General features: G+C 36.8%; 1 protein-coding gene across 2 annotated transcripts in view; it reads right to left on the reverse strand.

The window, feature by feature from the left end:
* The window catches only part of LOC140328797 (gamma-aminobutyric acid receptor subunit rho-2-like), a 30,378-nt gene extending 11,657 nt beyond the window's left edge, over window positions 1-18,721 (reverse strand). For both annotated transcript variants that reach the window (XM_072408645.1, XM_072408644.1), the window contains exons 1-4: window positions 18,390-18,721; window positions 12,725-12,831; window positions 1,027-1,094; window positions 683-906 (exon numbers count right to left, since the gene is read on the reverse strand). In XM_072408645.1, the coding sequence (XP_072264746.1) occupies window positions 683-906; window positions 1,027-1,094; window positions 12,725-12,831; window positions 18,390-18,580 (590 nt within the window). In that variant the 5' untranslated portion in view covers window positions 18,581-18,721. The remainder of the gene's footprint in view (window positions 1-682; window positions 907-1,026; window positions 1,095-12,724; window positions 12,832-18,389) is intronic.
* Window positions 18,722-19,355: the final 634 nt, after the last annotated feature.

Genomic DNA, 19,355 nt, shown 5'->3' on the forward strand with positions numbered 1-19,355 from the left:
ATAGCGAGAGGTAGCATCAAAAACTGTACAATCTGTTTATTTAAGGATATACAGAAGGTTCCTAGCCTGTCCCTGTCACAATGCACTTCTCTCCCTTATTCTTTCTCTGACACAGAATAAAAAGTGGAGTGACTAACCCCTCCCCTCCTTCCCTGTATATATGCCTGTTCTCAGATATCTCCAGATTGGGCTGTTGGGCCTTGCTGTGCATCCTGGTAAAATGTAAAATGATAGGCTCCCAGCCCCGCCATTCCTGTCAGAAATAGTTGCCGTTCCTGCCCCTGCATTTTTGCCTTGTGTGTTCCACGAGAACATGACCTCATGGCCTGATTCGCCGCGAGATCGATTTTACAAACCTCGCTCGCTCATCCCTAGGTATTACTAAAAGTTTTGGCTATTCTTGTATTCCTCTTATGACAATTCTGATCTGCCTCCTATTCTGTGAGCCTCCTACTGTTTAGCAAGATTGCACAGTAACATGCTTACCATATAAACATCCTCTAGTACCTAAAAAAAATATTTATGTACCTGGTTGTATTCAGCATTGAGTATACATAGAAAAATTCCATGCACGTTTCCCAATTCAATTACAAAGAGTGGAACATGCCTTAGTTCTTCTCTAAAAACCAGGTAAATTTGGATATCGCTATATATTTTCAGAAAATAATAATCATATATTCACCTCATGCTGTATAAAACTTGTCCATCTGGATATACTCGTAGCATAATGTTGTCTGTTGTTGTATCATGTATAAAGGATCTTTTGGAATGAACGAAAAAGACATCAGGCACCCATATCTTCTTTACCAGTCGGCTGTCAAATGTCATACTCTTATTGGTGCTGCTTGGAAACGACAAGCGCTCATCCTTCCAGTAATGTCTAAGGTACAGAGTCATAGTGAAATCCTAATTATAAGAGAGAAAATATGCTTGTTAGTTGTAGGATATGATCATACCGTCTTAGTCAGTAAAGTAATAAAACTTAATATATTATTAATTATTTTATTTATTGCAATCAGCATTTACCATATCCACTTCTGAAATACTATCCAGGCTCTCAACTTGTACATCAACACCAACAGGAATTGCAGGGCCTGTGGCATAGTAAACAGAAAAAACAAGCTACAGTTATTACAGAAATTGCCAAAAAATGTATAGGTAACAACAAATGACAAAAAATAGCTCCTTTCATAAACACTAAAACAATCTAAAAACAATTAGTTTACATCTGCAATAAGAATGTAGGAAAATCTCCCAAAATAAGACAGAACACAACTTTAACTGTCCAACCATAATAGCAAAAACTAATGTACATGTAACATGTAAAACTATGTATATGGCACATACATTATCTAATCTTGTTCTAATTTATACACAGCCATAATAAAAATAATGTGGTTTTATAAAAAAAAAAAAAAACTGCACTTTAGGTAAAGGACATAGTAGGTAGGAACATATGACAATGAAATACCTATAATAGACTGTTACTATACATGCACAATCAGGATAATATTCATAGTAACAGACCAAGTTATGTATGTTGATCTAGGTAACCATATCAGCCCATTATAAAAGCAGACACCAGAAAAAGCCTGCTCCTGCTACTGTTACTGCTGTCTGTTTTATTTAACTTTAGACCCTAAGTAGCCAACTGCTTACCATCTGTCCACAATTATATATGCCCACCTGTTACGTATGCCTTTGTTAGCTACCAAGACATCCTTACTGGAGACCTACTATGGGTTTGCAGTGGTTGGATTCTGCCCCAAAACATAATTGATTCTGGTATGGGCAGACAAAAATTATCTAATGTATATGGATACTTTTATCTAACACAGACCCTCTCAAAATGTGCATATAATCTAAAACCAGTGTTTGCTGTTCATAAATCCTAGGCATAAAGATATAAATATAGTAAATTCCACCAGCTGGGCTTGTTACTGAAAAATATATGTTCACTAATCTTGGTTTTGACATCTGTCTCTGGCAATTTACTGGTGTCCATTCTGGGCCACTTCAGTACTTATAATGCAATGCACAACAATGGTTGCAGGTTATGACTGTCTTCTTTTTATAACCTACTTTTGGCATTATATTATTACCATTAATGTTTGGTAGGGGTTTCCCAACCAGGGTTCCCCTAGAGATTGCTGGAAGTTCCTTGAGCAATTTGTGCCTCCTGGTTGGTTACTGTCGATACTAATGATGTTTTTATGGCTATCGGTAAGGGTGGCATTCTTCCCACTGTCCAGACAGTTATTTCAAGGGTTCTCTCATATTAAAAAGGTTGAAAAAGGCCAGTCTATGTATTTATTTTGAAGATATGTTAAAATCAGCCATACATGTAGCCAGTGGCTCTGAATACCATTTTAGGCTAGAATAAATTTGTGTAAATACAGTTTTCTGTGAGGGAAAGAACTCTACTTAGAGATAAAAGATTTTTAAAAATATTTCCTAGATCTACCATCATGGGCACTTTTTACATCCGTGATTCAATGCTACTTACTATTATGTAGCTAGAGAATCATCTGTACCAATAATAAGGTCATTCCCTTCTTGCAGCAGAATCATTGAAGCTGAAACACAATTGTACTAATGGTCTATCTTATTACTGTAAAGCATGTCATTCCCTGATATTCTGCATGGCTTGTTTACATTGGATTTCACATAAATATGAAATCTCTCGAAGCAAGTGGGGTCAGAAGATCTAAACAGGCATGTTGTAGCATTGTGTTACATCTTCATATTGACTGGGGGAAGGGTGACCTCACATTACTGTTAGCTGACACAAGCAATCAAGTAGTGAGTTATAAATCCATCATAATATGGAACCTAAAGACATGTTATGGCTACATACAAATGAAACAGAAAAATTGATACACCAATCATTACATACCGGTAACTACCATAAAGTTATTTTGAAATTTGATCCATAAAAAAACTGCCCTTCTCGGTCATTTTACAGCCATCTGAAACTTCCTTCGACTGCAGTATTTCTTGACTAAACACTTAGTAGTTGTATATAGATCGACAAGATTAACCAGAATTCTTACAAATATTCTTACTCAGTTTACATGGAGGCTTACAGTAGCGCTGCCAGAGCTTTTTTTTTTTTTTTTTTACTCTTGTCTGCTACTGTATCTAAGCTTTCCAATAACTGCTTAGTAATGAGATATACTTTACCCTTCATTCTCATTTTCTAAATTATTTCAACCAGTTAATCTCTTTTTTGTATCTCTACAAACTGATTTGATATCTGCCTTAATCTCTGCCTAGCTTGACACAATGCAGTGCAGTTGTCTTGCAGCCGAATGTAGTATAATGGTAACAACACAACTATAACCCAAATACAGTAACTGATTTTCCTTACCATGATATCAGGTTATCTCAGACTTTATTTATTACGCCTGTGATGTAAAAGATGTTATATATGCCTTATTATTATTATAAGCACAAATATGCGAAAAACAACCTAACACTAAAAGATTATTTTCAATTTTATTACTGGATTAGACAAATATTTATCCATGGTATGGTGCTTACTAGAATTAGGAAATGCTCTATACACCTATACAGGATAGACATATGACATGATGAACCTACAGTCATAAAAAAAAATAAGTTTTTCAGCCTAAAGAACAATCTGACAAATCACAATGAGCCATACATTGACCAAACCCATGGAATGCATAATCATGAAATGACTAAATGGATCAAAGTAACCAAATGAATCAAAGTAACCTACCAGCAATAAACTAGATTACTTGATCTTTTTGGTACATTTGTTAAAGGAAGGTTGTCTTGTTGTCACATTCTGATTATTCTCTTATGTTCACATACTGTTGCAATCTAGAATCGGCTAAATGAATAAGATTGGCATGTGAATGGCCACCATTATGTTGGCTATACATTTGGCAAATTTGTTATCAGTTTTTGTTTCCCATACTAGTGTCAACCACAGCCAACTGCCATTATTGTTTTAGGTTGAAAAGCCAGGACAATTTTAAGGAGGAATTGTTTTTGATAGTATGCTCTATATACTTTCACTAAATGCTCAATGAACCAACAAGCATTGTTTCTTTGTGGCATCAGCATACCCACCATACAATAAATATCTAAATAATTTAAATTAGTGAGTAGTCAAAGCGTAATGTTTCTGCACAAAAAAACATGATATTGTATATAGGAATCCTGGAAACAAGAAAACAAGGGAATTTATACAAATCACTCTTTTAATATTCTTTAATCCCTCTTGCAACAAATCCATCACTGCACCACTGTAGCTTTTTTCTTTTTCAGAAATCCCCTTCTTAAAACATTTCTCAAGATTAAAGAATTTACATCCTTGACACTAGATTTATATTATCACCAGAAAAATATTTTCTAAATGATGTTACATAAAATGATGATATTCTGGAAATAAATCCTTGTAACTAAACTTCTTAACAGAAACTGAGACATATTTTTGACATGATGGTAAAAGTCAATGCTCCACATACAATAGTGGGGACTTGATGTTAGGAGATGCTTTTGGGGCTAGCAATCGTGCACTGTGTGCCACCGTAGTATTTCTTTATTCTGTCCAGCGGTGACACTTGCAGCAGCAAGGAAATGGCAGCATCTTCTGCTTCCCTTTAGCCGTGCAGCAGCATACACTCTGAGGCTGTGCACAGCTGAAGGAGATTTCAGGAGCAGATTAGTGCTCTTGTGCTGTCACTGGCTGCTGGGGCTTTATAGCCCCTCTGCTCCCAGTGATCTATGCCAGTTGTAGCTTTTATTTGGGTTAATCTGTGCTGGAGAGTTCTCGTCTGATTTACTGTTGCTGACCATTGCCTGTTTCTGACCCTGTGAGTTTATGCCGCCCACACCGACCTTTTGCTTGTGACACGACTCTGCTTGTGTTTTGCCCTTGTGTACGTGGTCTGGTGGATGGATTATCTGTGTATGACCTCTGCGCTGTATTCTGGACTTGTCTCTGTTGGAATCTTGGTACTGCTTTATCTGTGGGCTCCTGGTCCTCTGCCAGCTCTTCCCCAGACACCATCCCTTGCACATTAAGTTCTGGGAGCAACTGTGTGCTGAGGAGCGCAAAAGCTGAGGGGGGGGGGGGGCTTTCTATAGGTAAAGAGTGTGGCATTAGATCGGGGGACTGGGGTCTGGTAGGTACTGTTGCTGGACCAGGGCCTTACATACGATATACTGTGTCTGAGCCAGCTAAATAGCCAAGAGCCTGGTTGGTTGGCAGGAGGGGCGATGCAGAATAAACTTGGAAGGTGCACCCGCATGCACATGAGAGAGGCGCATAGAGAATGAAGTGAAGGTTTGCTGATTTCAATCGTTTAATCATTTGTAATCTCTAATGAGGTTATTATTGACACCTAATCTAAAATACTGATTCTAATTTCGTGGATCTGGAGTAGTGGTAACGTAGATATGACAACTCAACTATTTAATTAGTTAAAATTATTGAAATTAATACACATGACAATTTTATGCGTTATTTCCTATTTTGGTATTTATGTGTGTTAGGTATAACATTTTTGTTACTTGTTCCTGCATGCTACAAAAAAAAAAAACATTTTCATCAGGTATACTTTTTTTATATAGTGGTTCAAGTGCAATAGTGTCAATAAATAGTTGAGATTCAGATCAGTTGATTTGTACCAGGAAATAACTCTAAATGTTGTACACCGTGCTATAACTTTCTCTAAATCAGAATAAAGCCATTCCAAATTGACACTAAATCCCCCGTCATTTAAAAGTGCAATGTCAGTACCAATAGTTATGAGAGGCTTTGGTATTTGGCATTTGAATGACAAGAGGCAAGTCTTAGCATCAGGATGTAGCAGAGATTGATGTCATTCTGGATAGAAGTCAAACTTCCATGTACAGCCTGAGTCTAGGATTAAAGATCCTCCCAGGAATGAATATAAAGACATGTAGTTCTTTGCAAGAACCAAATGGGTGCTTTGATTTTAATTTTTTGGACATGGCAATTTTATTTTTTCTATAAACACAGGCTTCCACGCATGAAAGAGACCTATCTTTAAAAAAGAATAATTTAAAACTGTGGAATCTAGTTTTTTGTAGGTATTACCCTATGATAGATATAGATAATTTTGAGTTCCAGGATAGCTCAGGCATCAGAGTATATATATAAGGAAGGGGTTAAGCAGCTGTTGATCACTCACACAAAGATGCCCTGCTGTTTTTGTTCAACTAATCCCCATGATCATTAGGAAGCTTCTCTGTTTAATCCTGATGCCCTGCAAAGACACCAACACATGCTGTACAGTTCCAGATGTATATCACCCACATGCAACAAAATCATCTGAAAAGATCCTTATTCAGTTTATAGTTATGGTTGGACTTCATAAAAGTAACCAACCTTAAAGGATTTTGAGGTTATATTTTTAACTTAGTATATCTGCACAGAAATGATGTGTGAGCAACGAAGAATCGGAGCTCCAAAAGTTTGAAGATCATAACTTTGTCCTCTATATTTAGGGCCTTTTTTATTAATAACAATTTACAAATAATAAAATATTGAAACTTGAGAAAAACCTTAGATAAACAGCTCAACTAATGCAAATGTAAGCATATTTGAATATCACTTGCAGATATCAGGCTCTAAAAGGTCTGAACTCAAATGCTTTCTAAGCACTCCAGTAAGTGGAAATAATTCTGTGGTCAGAGATTATTGCATCTCTCAACAAACCAGAGGAAGTTTGTGCATGGACTGAATCTAGGGTACTGTGTAACAGATGATGGTAAATGCTACACCTCTGGTAAAATGGGCAGACCTTTTACCTATGTCTCGTAACTAATACTGCAAATGTTTATTTATTTACACATTAGCCCCATGTAATCTCTTGTATAGCAGTGCTCAAACTGGGAGAAGGTAGATAATAATAATATTAAACTGTATTTAATAAACTGTACTTGAAAAGCACATATTATGCAGCTCTATACATTCAATAGATGTTGCAATTGACAGACAGCGAACAATGACACATGAGGAGGAGAGGACCCTGCCTAGAAGAGTTGCCATAATCAGCAAGTAGGCTGTGCATACAGTTAGGTCCGTAAATATTTGGACAGAGAAACCTTTCTTCTAATTTTGGTTCCGTACATTATCACAAATCAACTCCAGGCCTTTTATCTGCTTAATTGATAATGACATAATTAAGGAATTGCCCACACCAGCCCATGAAATAGCCTTTGAGTCAATTGTCCAATTACGTTTGAGCCCCTGAAATGAAGTGACTGTGTAAAAAAGGCTTTAGTTCCTCACATTTTTATGCAATCTTTTTGTTCAACCCATTGAATTAAAGCTGAAAGTCTACACTTCAACTGCATCAGAGTTGTTTCATTTAAAATGAATATTGGCAATGTACAGAACCAAAATTAGAAAAAAGTTGTCTCTGTCCAAATATCTATGGACCTAACAACAGTAACAACATTTCCTTTAACTTTTTTCAAGGAGCAATCAGTGCTGAGCCCAGTTCATACAAAATAATAATAACCATGTATCGATTACTACAGAGTTTTGTTAATCTGGGTCTTTCATATCTGCCTGGAGTTCAAAATTAAGCATGTTCATTTCCTAATTATTTCCTATATATAATGGTAACACTAGACATCACTTCTCGCTAAACTTTACAGTTGCTGCTTAATCCTATTTGCTGACAAGCAGAACTGATTATTATGCTATATAAATAGCATGCATAGCACTTCTGGACAGAAGAGCAAGACCTAGAAAGCTCTAGGCCAAGGATGTCGGCGTAATGACCTATCTCAGCAGTTACATGCTGTCTTGTGAATACTGACATAGCCTTATTTCTGGGCATTTTACATGCTTATCCTCAGGCATGCTGTGTAACAATATCCTCCTACCCTGCTGTTTGTTATATCCTGATTACACAGAGTTTATATATTATACCAACATAAGTATATATATGTAAAATAAGATTACACACTGTGAATTTTTAATGTATGAATACTTGCGTCATTTATTCAGATTTCACATAATCATTATCGGCAACAACATCATCATGTTGATATTTATATGTATTTTATTAGTAGTACTATCCAGTATTTATATAGTTCACTAGCTGTCCTTCAAAGAGGTTTACAATCTAATGTCCCTACCATAATCATTACAATTATCCATCCAATTACTTAACTGCATGTTTTTGGAATATGGGAGGAAATAAGAGTATCCAGAAGAAACCCACATGGGTACTCCAGGGAGAAGCTGCAAACTGTCCTGGCAGAGATATAAACCTGGGACCTAGCGATGCAAAAGCCTGAGTGTTAATCTCTGAGCCACTGTGCTGCCTACAATATTTGTTAAATTACATATGATGAGATCATCCGACGGGTTTCACAGACTATGTCCGCTTCCTCAGAGATGTAATTGGTACAACCAGTAGATGTGTCAGCACAAAGGTTACACCTAGGTGTCACAGAGGATGGTGGTTCTACATACAATTTATGTGCAAGCCTGTTCATGGATGGAATTATTTGATTGAATCTAGTTTTTGAAGATAATTGCTTATTACCACTCCATAATGGAGTGAGCATTACCAATTATACTTGGAGAAGTACTGAACATTGCTGTGGAGAACATATATGGGACACTGCCATCTTTGTGTGTTGTGATTTTAATCTTGCCTTTTGCCTGCCTTCATGCCAAGAGTGTGAGCATACTGGTGAATGTAACAACCTTTGTGCCAATACATCTACTAGCTGTATCAATTACATCCCTGAGGAACCAGACAGTCTGCGAAACATGTCGGATGATCATATGTAATGTGTACAATGTATGTAGCCTATGTATGCTAAAATGTTGATTAAACTCTTCCTGAAACTTGGTATAGGGGAAGAGGCATGTATTTTTTAATTGTTGCTTTTAATGAAGGAAAATAAAGATTTACAATAATTTTTACAATATCCACTGTCGTTAAAGTCACATATTTTTTTGCTTTTGTATTCTTTAATGTATGTTGGGGATGTTGGCAGGATTACAAATGTTAGAAAACCAGACAATAATAATGATAAGAAACAGAAGACTATTACAATCAATACAGGATTAAGGGGCAATTAATGTGACATTCACCAATTACTGCTGGTAAAACATTCAATGTATAATAAACACAAATCTAGTATTTTAGAAGTACAACATTTAATGTAATCACATTGTGACTACATTGTTCCAGACAGACCATCACAAGTGGAAAATGCAAAACCCAACAATTTACCCTATTCTATACTTCATATCTTTTTTTGCAGACAGGTTTAGCTGGTTTCTCACTGAGTTCTTGTGCATTGTGCAAGTCCTAATAGATAAATAAATACATTCTTCCAGAAGTAAAGGCATATATATATATATATATATATATCTTGTAAGGGGGTTAAGCCCTGGATCGCCTTTGCTTTGTTCAAAGGACACGTCTGATTCATCCAACTTATATCACACTGAGGTATAAGTGTCTAGTTGGCTTCCCGCCTGGTTTATTAAAGGTTGCACAATAAAACAAAACAACAAATAGAAAACCTTGCCTGTCCGGCACTCACTAAACATAAGACTTTCCTGTCTATCAGCTGGAGGGCTTCTCCCTATCAGCTCCAAACACCACTTGTAGCAATCTTATACTCAGGTCTGAGTTCCTTCTCTCCAATCCACCTTCCTGTGTCCCCAGGCAGACAGACTTCCTGAGCCTCCAAACTGAGCTCTCTCGCTCACACACAGTCCGCCTAGCTGTGTCTCTCTAGGCCAGGCTGAGCCTCCACAGACCCTGTCTGTGTCTCTCCAAAATTAGGCTCCTCACTGAGCTCCTGGCTCTGGATTATATCCCACCCTCAGTGCTACTTCTCTAATTACCTCGTAGGTGAGTTTTCCACCTGCTACTTCACATAGGAGGGGAATCTTGGGCAACTATACCTCACATAAAGAGGCATCCCCGGCAAATATATCTCCCCTCCACCTCCAATCCTACATTGGTATCACAATATATATATATATTGAGGGAGAGAAGTATTTCATCCCCTGCTGATTTTGTACGTTTGCACTCTAACAAAGGAATGACCAGTCTATAATTGTAATTGTAGGTTTATTGTAGCTGTGAGAGACAGAGTAACAACAAAAGAATCCTCAAAAACCCAGCGCTCAAAAGTCAGAGCTTGATGTGCGTTGTAATGAGTGAAATAAGTATTTAATCCCAGGACCTTCATGTGCTTCTTCTTGAGCCACTCGTTTGTCGCCTTGGCCGTGTGTTTTGGGTCATTGTCATGCTGGAATACCCATCCACGACTCATTTTCAACGCCCTGGCTGAACGAAGGAGGTGCTCACCCAAGATTTGACTGTACATGGCCCTGTCCATTGTATCTTCGATGCAGTGAAGGTGTCCTGTCCCCTTAGCAGAAAAACACCCCCAAAGCATAATGTGTCCACCTCCATATTTGATGGTGGGGATGGTGTTTTTGGGGTCATAGGCAGCATTCTTCCTCCTCCAAACACGGCGAGTTGAGTTGATGCCAAAGAGCTCAATTTTGGTCTCATCAGACCACAACACTTTCACCCAGTTCTCCTTTGGATTATTCAGATGTTCATTGGCAAACTGCAGATGGGCCTGTACATGTGCTGTCTTAAGCAGGGGTACCTTGAGGGCTCTGCAAGATTCCAGGCCATTGCTGTGGAGAACATATATGGGACACTGCCATCTTTGTGTGTTGTGATTTTAATCTTGCCTTTTGCCTGCCTTCATGCCAAGAGTGTGAGCATACTGGTGAATGTAACAACCTTTGTGCCAATACATCTACTAGCTGTATCAATTACATCCCTGAGGAACCAGACAGTCTGCGAAACATGTCGGATGATCATATGTAATGTGTACAATGTATGTAGCCCATGTATGCTAAAATGTTGATTAAACTCTTCCTGAAACTTGGTATAGGGGAAGAGGCATGTATTTTTTAATTGTTGCTTTTTAATGAAGGAAATAAAAGATTTACAATAATTTTTACAATATCCATTGTCGTTAAAGTCACATATTTTTTGCTTTTGTATTCTTTAATGTATGTTGGGGATGTTGGCAGGATTACAAATTTTAGAAAACCAGACAATAATAATGATAAGAAACAGAGGACTATTACAATAAATACAGTATTAAGGGGCAATTAACTTGACATTCACCAATTACTGCGGGTAAAACATTCAATGTATAATAAACACAAATCTAGTATTTTAGAAGTACAACATTTAATGTAATCACATTGTGACTACATTGTTCCAGACAGAACATCACAAGTGAAAATGCAAAACCCAACAATTTACCCTATTCTATACTTCATATCTTTTTTTGCAGACAGGTTTAGCTGGCTTCTCTGATTTTGTATGTTTGCACTCTAACAAAGGAATGACCAGTCTATACTTGTAATGGTAGGTTTATTGTAGCTGTGAGAGACAGAGTAACAACAAAAGAATCCTCAAAAACCCAGCACTCAAAAGTCAGAGCTTGATGTGCGCTGTAATGAGTGAAATAAGTATTTAATCTCAGGACCTTCATGTGCTTTTTCTTGAGCCACTCCTTTGTTGCCTTGGCCGTGTGTTTTGGGTCATTGTCATGCTGGAATACCCATCCCCGACTAATCCCCCTGGCTGAACGAAGGAGGTGCTCACCCAAGATTTGACTGTAGATGGCCCTGTCCATTGTATCTACAATGCAGTGATCCTGTCCCCTTAGCAGAAAAACACCCCCAAAGAATAATGTGTCCACCTCCATATTTGATGGTGGGGATGGTGTTCTTGGGGTCATAGGCAGCATTCCTCCTCCTCCAAACACGGCGAGTTGAGTTGATGCCAAAGAGCTCAATTTTGGTCTCATCTGACCACAACACTTTCACCCAGTTCTCCTTTGGATTATTCAGATGTTCATTGGCAAACTGCAGATGAGCCTGTACATGTGCTGTCTTAAGCAGGGGTACCTTGCGGGCTCTGCAAGATTTCGGGCCTTCACGGTGCAGTGTGTTACCATTTGTTTTCATGGCGACTATGGTCACAGCTGTCCTGAGATCATTGTAGTTCTGGGCTGCTTCGTCACCGTTCTTATGAACATTGCAACTCCACGAGGGGAGATCTTGCATGGAGCCCCAGACCGAGGGAGATTGACAAGTTTTTTGTGTTTCTTCTATTTGTGAATTATCGTGCCAACTGTTGTCACCTTCTCACCAAGCTGCTTGGCGATAGTCTTGTAGCCCAGTCCAGCCTTGTGTAGGTCTTGTTTTCTGACATCCTTAGACAGCTCTTTGGTCTTGGCCATGGTGGCTAGTTTGGAATCTGATTGATTGATTTATTGATTACTTCTGTGCATAGGTGTCCTTTATACAGGTACTGTAACAAGCTTGGATTAGGAGCACTCCCTTACAGAGGGTGCTCCTAATCTCAGCTCATTACCTGCATACAGTGAAGACACCAGGGAGCCTGAAATCTTGCTGGTTGATAGTGATTGGATATAAACTGAAAAAATTGTATAGGTAAATCCTCCTTTATAGTTGTTGATGAAATTAAAAGACTCTGCACAGAGATTGTATAAATGAAATGTGTGACCAGTTTTATTCTATTCTAAATATTGGCATATGTTATTTATGCTCCAGTGCTGAACAGTTCTTACCTTTTATATCTTCTACCGACTTATATCCTTGATATATTTAAGATCTTACCTCCAAATGCAGGTCGCATAGAGAAGTCATGTTCATTCACTCTTAGAAGCTGGTCATTTTTATTTCTTCGAAGTTTTGTGATATCATGGTTTTTTTTATATACATGGCTGTAAATAAAAAAATGATATTTTAGTTTCAATAGGAACAAGGTAAAAGTACAAACATACATTGTGATTTATGGAAAGTGCAAAGAAAATGGTTATTGCAATAAATGTTTGCATTCAGTTCACTAACATTAGGATGAACATTCAATGAATACCTTTGGATATGAGAATTTTGAGCAGTATTTTTAACTCATTTTTGTAACCTACAATGTTTACAATTGGTTTCACTGCTTTATTTTAAACAGAATGTTCCTCCTTCACATCCCATATATACAAGCCTTGCACATCAGACTCAGAGTCTGTATTCCTTCTGGCATGCAAAACACTGATACCCAGTGCTGACTGTCTCTGGTATTTGTGGAACCCCAAGGCCCTAGAGGTTTGGTCTTCTGGCATGCAAAGCACTGAATCCAATTTTTAACAAACAGCTAATTAGTTTCATAACAAGCCCTAACTTACCTCTGCAGCTGCAAGCACTGTGGAGCAACTCATTATCAAATTTTACATTCGAAGTACTGAATATATATATATATATATATATATATATATATATATATATATATATATATAAATAAATATCTAGATCCCAGACTAGCTACTAAATATTGCTTTGTGGTTCTCCTATAAGGACATTTATTTAAAACATTTATAAAAATGTATTTTATTAAAAAATAAAACTTAATCTTGTAATGATGTTACTTCAGCCCTTCTACATGCTTCTACGACTACTTTTTTTTTTTTAGAAGATCCTAATTTCAAGATTGTAGAAACTGGTATTAACTAGGCCTTTAGGTAAACGTCAGGAGCATGGTTAGGGGATAAGCATTGAATGTCTGGGTAGTGAGCTGCCTTCTGGGACCTGGATGAAGCACATTCATGAACATCTCTGTAGGGTGTTCCTTATTGGGTATACAAGTTTAGTGAGTTCAGTAGTTCCAAACATCCATGTTTAAAACACTCTAGTGATGTTTTTGTAACTGAGGAGATACCAGAAATGATAAAGTAGTGATGCACTAGGAAAGAGAGGGGCCTTATCCTCAAAAACTAGACTATAAGCTGCTAGAAAACTGCTGTAGGCTGGATACAAATCATATCTTGACCTTTTTTTTTTACTTTAGCTTCTCTCTTAAGAACCCTTGAATATCATCCAGCTTTTTATTTCTTTACGCCAAACTGCCTGGCTTTTTATGCCTAAATATGAGTCTCCAACAGCAACATGGCAACAAGTAAAACTGAACCTGCCATCTTTATATAACAACAATTATGCCCTACAGACAAATCTAGTCCTAGATCAGTTACTACTGGCTGTGTTCTCTCCTTGCTTGGCTGCTTTACTGCATCATGTAGTTGTTGGTTGTAAAAGCGATCATGAGTGGCAGAGGATGATAGATTTTGTGCCATCAAGTGCTTTTGACAGCATTCACCTATCTAACTATATACCCTGGTTATGCAATGGATATCACAACCACTGACCACTGTCAACCAACAATGACAACTGTTGTTCTTCTAAGTCTACATACCATTCCAAACATTGGGCTTTTTAACTTCAGTCATAAAGTCAAGGAAAAACTGAAGCTATTACTGCCTGTTCTGCTTTTGCTAACATCAAAACGTACTATGAAAGACAAAGTCAAATCAAAAGTGTTACATTTCACAGTTCTGCTGCCAGAATAAATTGACACTTCTCTTACATACCCTTCCATATGGCCACCAATTTTATAATGTGGAGTTATTCATCAATGTAATCTCACTACCACACTTTTTTTTTATAGAGGATGATTGATATTAACACAATCTACTTCCATTTTAAAAACCACATACTTTTTCTCAAAAATCGAAAAACACATCCAATCTTTTCATGACTTATTCATTGTGAGGGTCCATTTGATTGGATATAAACTGAAAAAATTGTATAGGTAAATCCTCCTTTATAGTTGTTGATGAAATTAAAAGACTCTGCACAGAGATTGTATAAATGAAATGTGTGACCAGTTTTATTCTATTCTAAATATTGGCATATGTTATTTATGCTCCAGTGCTGAACAGTTCTTACCTTTTATATCTTCTACCTTGATCAAGCAATTCTCTTAGCAGCTTTGCTCGCCTTGCTTTTTTCTTATAGCAGCAACAAGGCAGGGTTTCAGCCTTTTCATTTCTAATACGAACTCTTTGCAAAGAGGGGGAATGGTAGGCGGAGCTAAAGGAGAATACAACTTGTCCAGCCATATATTTCCTAAAAAATAGCTAAACCCAAAACAAAAATGTAATTGCTTGCAGTTTACCAGTCTTAAGACTCTGAATATAAGGGCTGCACCAAATTTCTTTCTTATATTTATATTCTCCTGGTAAACCTACAAATAACACACCTTGCATCCCTTCACTGTATCCATGGAGGCAACCAATGTATAACACAAAGGCTGGGCTTCAAACATGTCTGACTTTGCTCATCTCAATTACACAGTAATATTACAATATTAGTATTATTAATAATAATATTACCAGGTAAATGGTTCAGCTTCTGCTGTTACTTCCAGTAGTTTTGATCACCAGGTTTTGAAGACAGTTCAGTAATTTTAGTTGTCATGTATTTTTTTTTTTTAACGGCATAAAAGAATATAAAGGTATAAAAGAATAGGTTCTTTTGTGGACAGTTCCATGATGTCAGTTTGATATTGTGTCCCTTAAAGAACAATACATTTTTGTATTTACCATAAAATCCCTTTGCCAAAGTCATGGGGTGATAAATTCTTGGGGCTGCTCTACAATTAGAGCCTAGAGTTCCTAGAATTCCTTCCAAAGACAATACTATACCCACCATGGGGCTACCCATATTAAAGAAATAGACTTATGTACCTCCTACAAAGACTTATGTACCTCTTTCAGCCCATCCCCCAACACTCAGCCTCAGCCCCCCTGTGACACCTCCCCAAATATATCCCTTTCACCTGCCCATGGACCTGTTACACCATTTCCCAGGACATGACAACCCCCATTTTCATTCACATTCCACCCCACTCGGATATTTACAGTCCTACTTGTACCCCCTAAGCACCCCACACATCACCTTTAACACAGCAAAACCACACAACATACAAAGTTGTAAACAATACTCCCCACTAACTATGTCTTCAGGATTCTGTGATCCTTAAAGGACTTAGAGAAAGGGAATTTTATAGTCAATATTCATACATTTTTTTCTGTTCTTAATTGTAAGTTTTTGCATTTTTAACAACTTGCCAGATAGCTGAAAACTTTTTCTAAATGTTAATAGAAAAATGGCAGTACAAGTGATTGGTTGTTATATGCAGGCTTTTTTTCCTTTAATACATAATGATTAGTACAGCCAGTACTTGTATATGTTGTCAGTCTTCCTTAGCAGCCGTACAATATTACAGCTCTTATCTGTATCCCTGTGTAATTCCCAGGCTTTGCACTGTCTGTATGCTTACACCACATTAGTTAATTGATGGGGAGTATTTAAAGTGTCCTACATGGCAAGTGGGAAGCTTTAAGTTATTCCTAGATGGTGGCATTAATGAACTTTTCAGTTTTTCACCAGTCCCTATTTAAGACATCGGACCATGGATAATATGATTGCTGAAGACATACATAAGAGCATCCTTTGGGAAAAATGCAAATGTTCCTTTTTGAGGCTAATATCTGCATAATCCGTTTTTGCTTCTAGATCAGCTTTAACAAATAATCTAAAGGGACACTTTTTTTGTAATGACATAACCACAGGGCACAGAAACTCCTAACAGATTGTGTGAATGGTTTAAAAGATTTTCTTTATGATGTAACACAGAGAGCTCCAAGTCGGTAAACGGTAATCACACCCTCTGAATTTATGATAATACATTTCTGCCTTTAACGAAGGTCACATAAGCATCATCACGATTTTATTAACAAATACAGTTAAACTGTCACATATATGTAATTATGTATTTTAATGAAAATTTAATTATATTTCCTATTAATTCTGCAGCTTCTGATAGCTTTCAAACTTTTTAGTTAACATTTTATTGAAAACCTGGTTTGATCTCTTGCCATTGGCCGCTGTCACAGAACATTGCAGACAGAAGAACACAAATCACTTATCACTTAATGTATAGAATATGTCATATTAGGATCTTTTTTTATAGGATTAAGTCCTAGCTTAGTAAAACATCCTAATAAACCAAGTTGACCCTGATATATTTACTTAAAGAAAACAGGTCGATAGGAAAGATTTGCTCCAATTGTTTTATCTAAGGAGATGCTAACGGAGGCACTCATTTTAAAAGATTTTAGAAACTGTAAACATCATCTATTGAAGAAGTTGGAGATAATTATGTTAATATAGTTTCAATGTTGCTTAGGAATCCTGTTAAAATGGTAGAACAGTACGTTTCAATTTGCTCTCTCACTGTTTAAAATACAAAGCTTTAATTTTCAAATTTATATATATTTCTATCAAATCAAAAAGCCTGAAATTCACATGAGCTGCACTTTTCATGTTATCTTCACCAGCTGCCCCAAGCATGTCACTTTAACTCTAAGAAAGCTTGTTTTGTGACTATAAAGTAGTCACGTGGCTCATTCAGCAGATCTTTGCAAAGTGCACAATATACAGTAAGCCGTACCAAGTACAGTTTAATTTAATATTAAACTGTATACAAAAGATACAAGAGAACAATCAGATTGCTTTTCATGTGTTATTATATGTATTGCATCTTTTTAACAAAGACCAAGTGTGTCTTCTGCATCAACCACAATAAGGTATACTTTGTGTCCTGTTATTTTTCATTGTTTTATTCAAAATGTGGACTATGTGAAAATTGGTAAAAAATGATCACTAAACAGAAATTATTGCATATAGCTGATACATTACTACATTATGGTATAGTCTTGATCTTTACATTAACTTTTTCCTGATTTATTGTCACCGTTATGCGTAATTTGTAAAAATATACAATCCATAAACCTCATGTACACTGAATATTTAAATGTATTTTAAATTTTTGGTTCTGAAAACACTACAAATGCATTGCACAAAGTCATTTGGATTTAAATGTCTGCTTTTTAATCCTATTAGGTAAATTGTAATTGGTACTCTATATCACTAGATTATGAAGGTCAACATAAACAAAGCATTAGGTTGCCTAAAAATACTCTTTGCTAATAACTTTACTACTAATGTTTATTAAAAACAAGCAGCTTTTAAACTTTCACTGCATAATATTTTTAAAGCTAGAATGAATATGTTATTAGGTGGTTATAAGAAGTATGTAAATGATGCCTAAATGCTGTTTAGCAGGTTTCACATCTGTCAGGTTCAGATGCCACTATCTTAAACTGCTTCAAAGGAAAAGTAAAAAGATGGCATATCATTGTTTAAAATCCTCAGTATCCGTTCCATGCATAAAATTGAATTGTATTTCTGAAAAATAAGATCACAGCACATACAAAGCTGTAAGCGCAGAATATATATGTAACAGCAGAACACATCTGGCATAATGAAATGCAGAATAAGGCAATAGAGCTATGAGATAAGAGGAGCATACAGGTGTACCAACACTTACCTGGCTTGTTTTTGTATTTCCATCTGATTTGTCCATCTCCTTCTCCGATGCTTTTTACTTTCTGTGAGAAGGATGAGGCAGAAGATGAGCAGAAGGAATTTGAATGAATGAGGCATTTTGAGCACAGAGGTTATGCTGGGATCTGCTCTGCAGTTTCTCCCAGCAGTGGCAATGCCTAGTGGTGCACACATTGAGTCAGCTGTTTGTCCCAGGAATCATACTGGTCAGACAGATCAGTGTGCAGCCTGTGCTTTAGATTCCTTTAAAGCACTCAGATCACAGACCCTCCTCACATGAATGATAGGCACTGGCCATTTCTGAGGGCTAGCAGAAGTTGGCTGTGCTTTGCTACATATCCCCTGGGGGTCCTAGGACAGAGATTTCACTAAATCCCTTACATAATAGGCATGTGGTTCACAATGCAATTATGGACACTCTGGATGATTCATCAGAGCACTAATCTGGGTTAGATTTTCATGACAGACGATGGAATCTTTACAAGTACTTTAAACGCTGTGTTAAGAATTTTAGTTCTAACATTCCATCTAATGACTAGTTACAAATGCTGAAACATGCTGGCATGGAACAGATGAATCACAATGCTCAGAATTTGTACTAATCCCCACAATGTACCCTTCATATGCTTTTAAAAATACTTTATGGATACACACACATTTCCAAAACTATTACAGTAATACTGCATCAGTTTACAACAATAAAAATAAATCTTTTAGTGTGTAAATCTTAACAAACTCAAATCAGGGACATTAAATCAGAGTATTATTTAGGATCCAGATCAATTTAATATCAGCATAAAGTTTATTGTCCATTTTAAAACATTATGCATTTTCAGAATCAAAAGTATATTAAAAATGTAACTATCAATCAGAATCAAACATATCAATGACATAAGATAATTCTGTTTGACATTGTAAACAACTGCAGTAATAGGAAAGTGAGACAAGT

Source organism: Pyxicephalus adspersus, chromosome 4, assembly GCF_032062135.1.
Source record: "Pyxicephalus adspersus chromosome 4, UCB_Pads_2.0, whole genome shotgun sequence".
Taxonomy (NCBI): domain Eukaryota; kingdom Metazoa; phylum Chordata; class Amphibia; order Anura; family Pyxicephalidae; genus Pyxicephalus; species Pyxicephalus adspersus.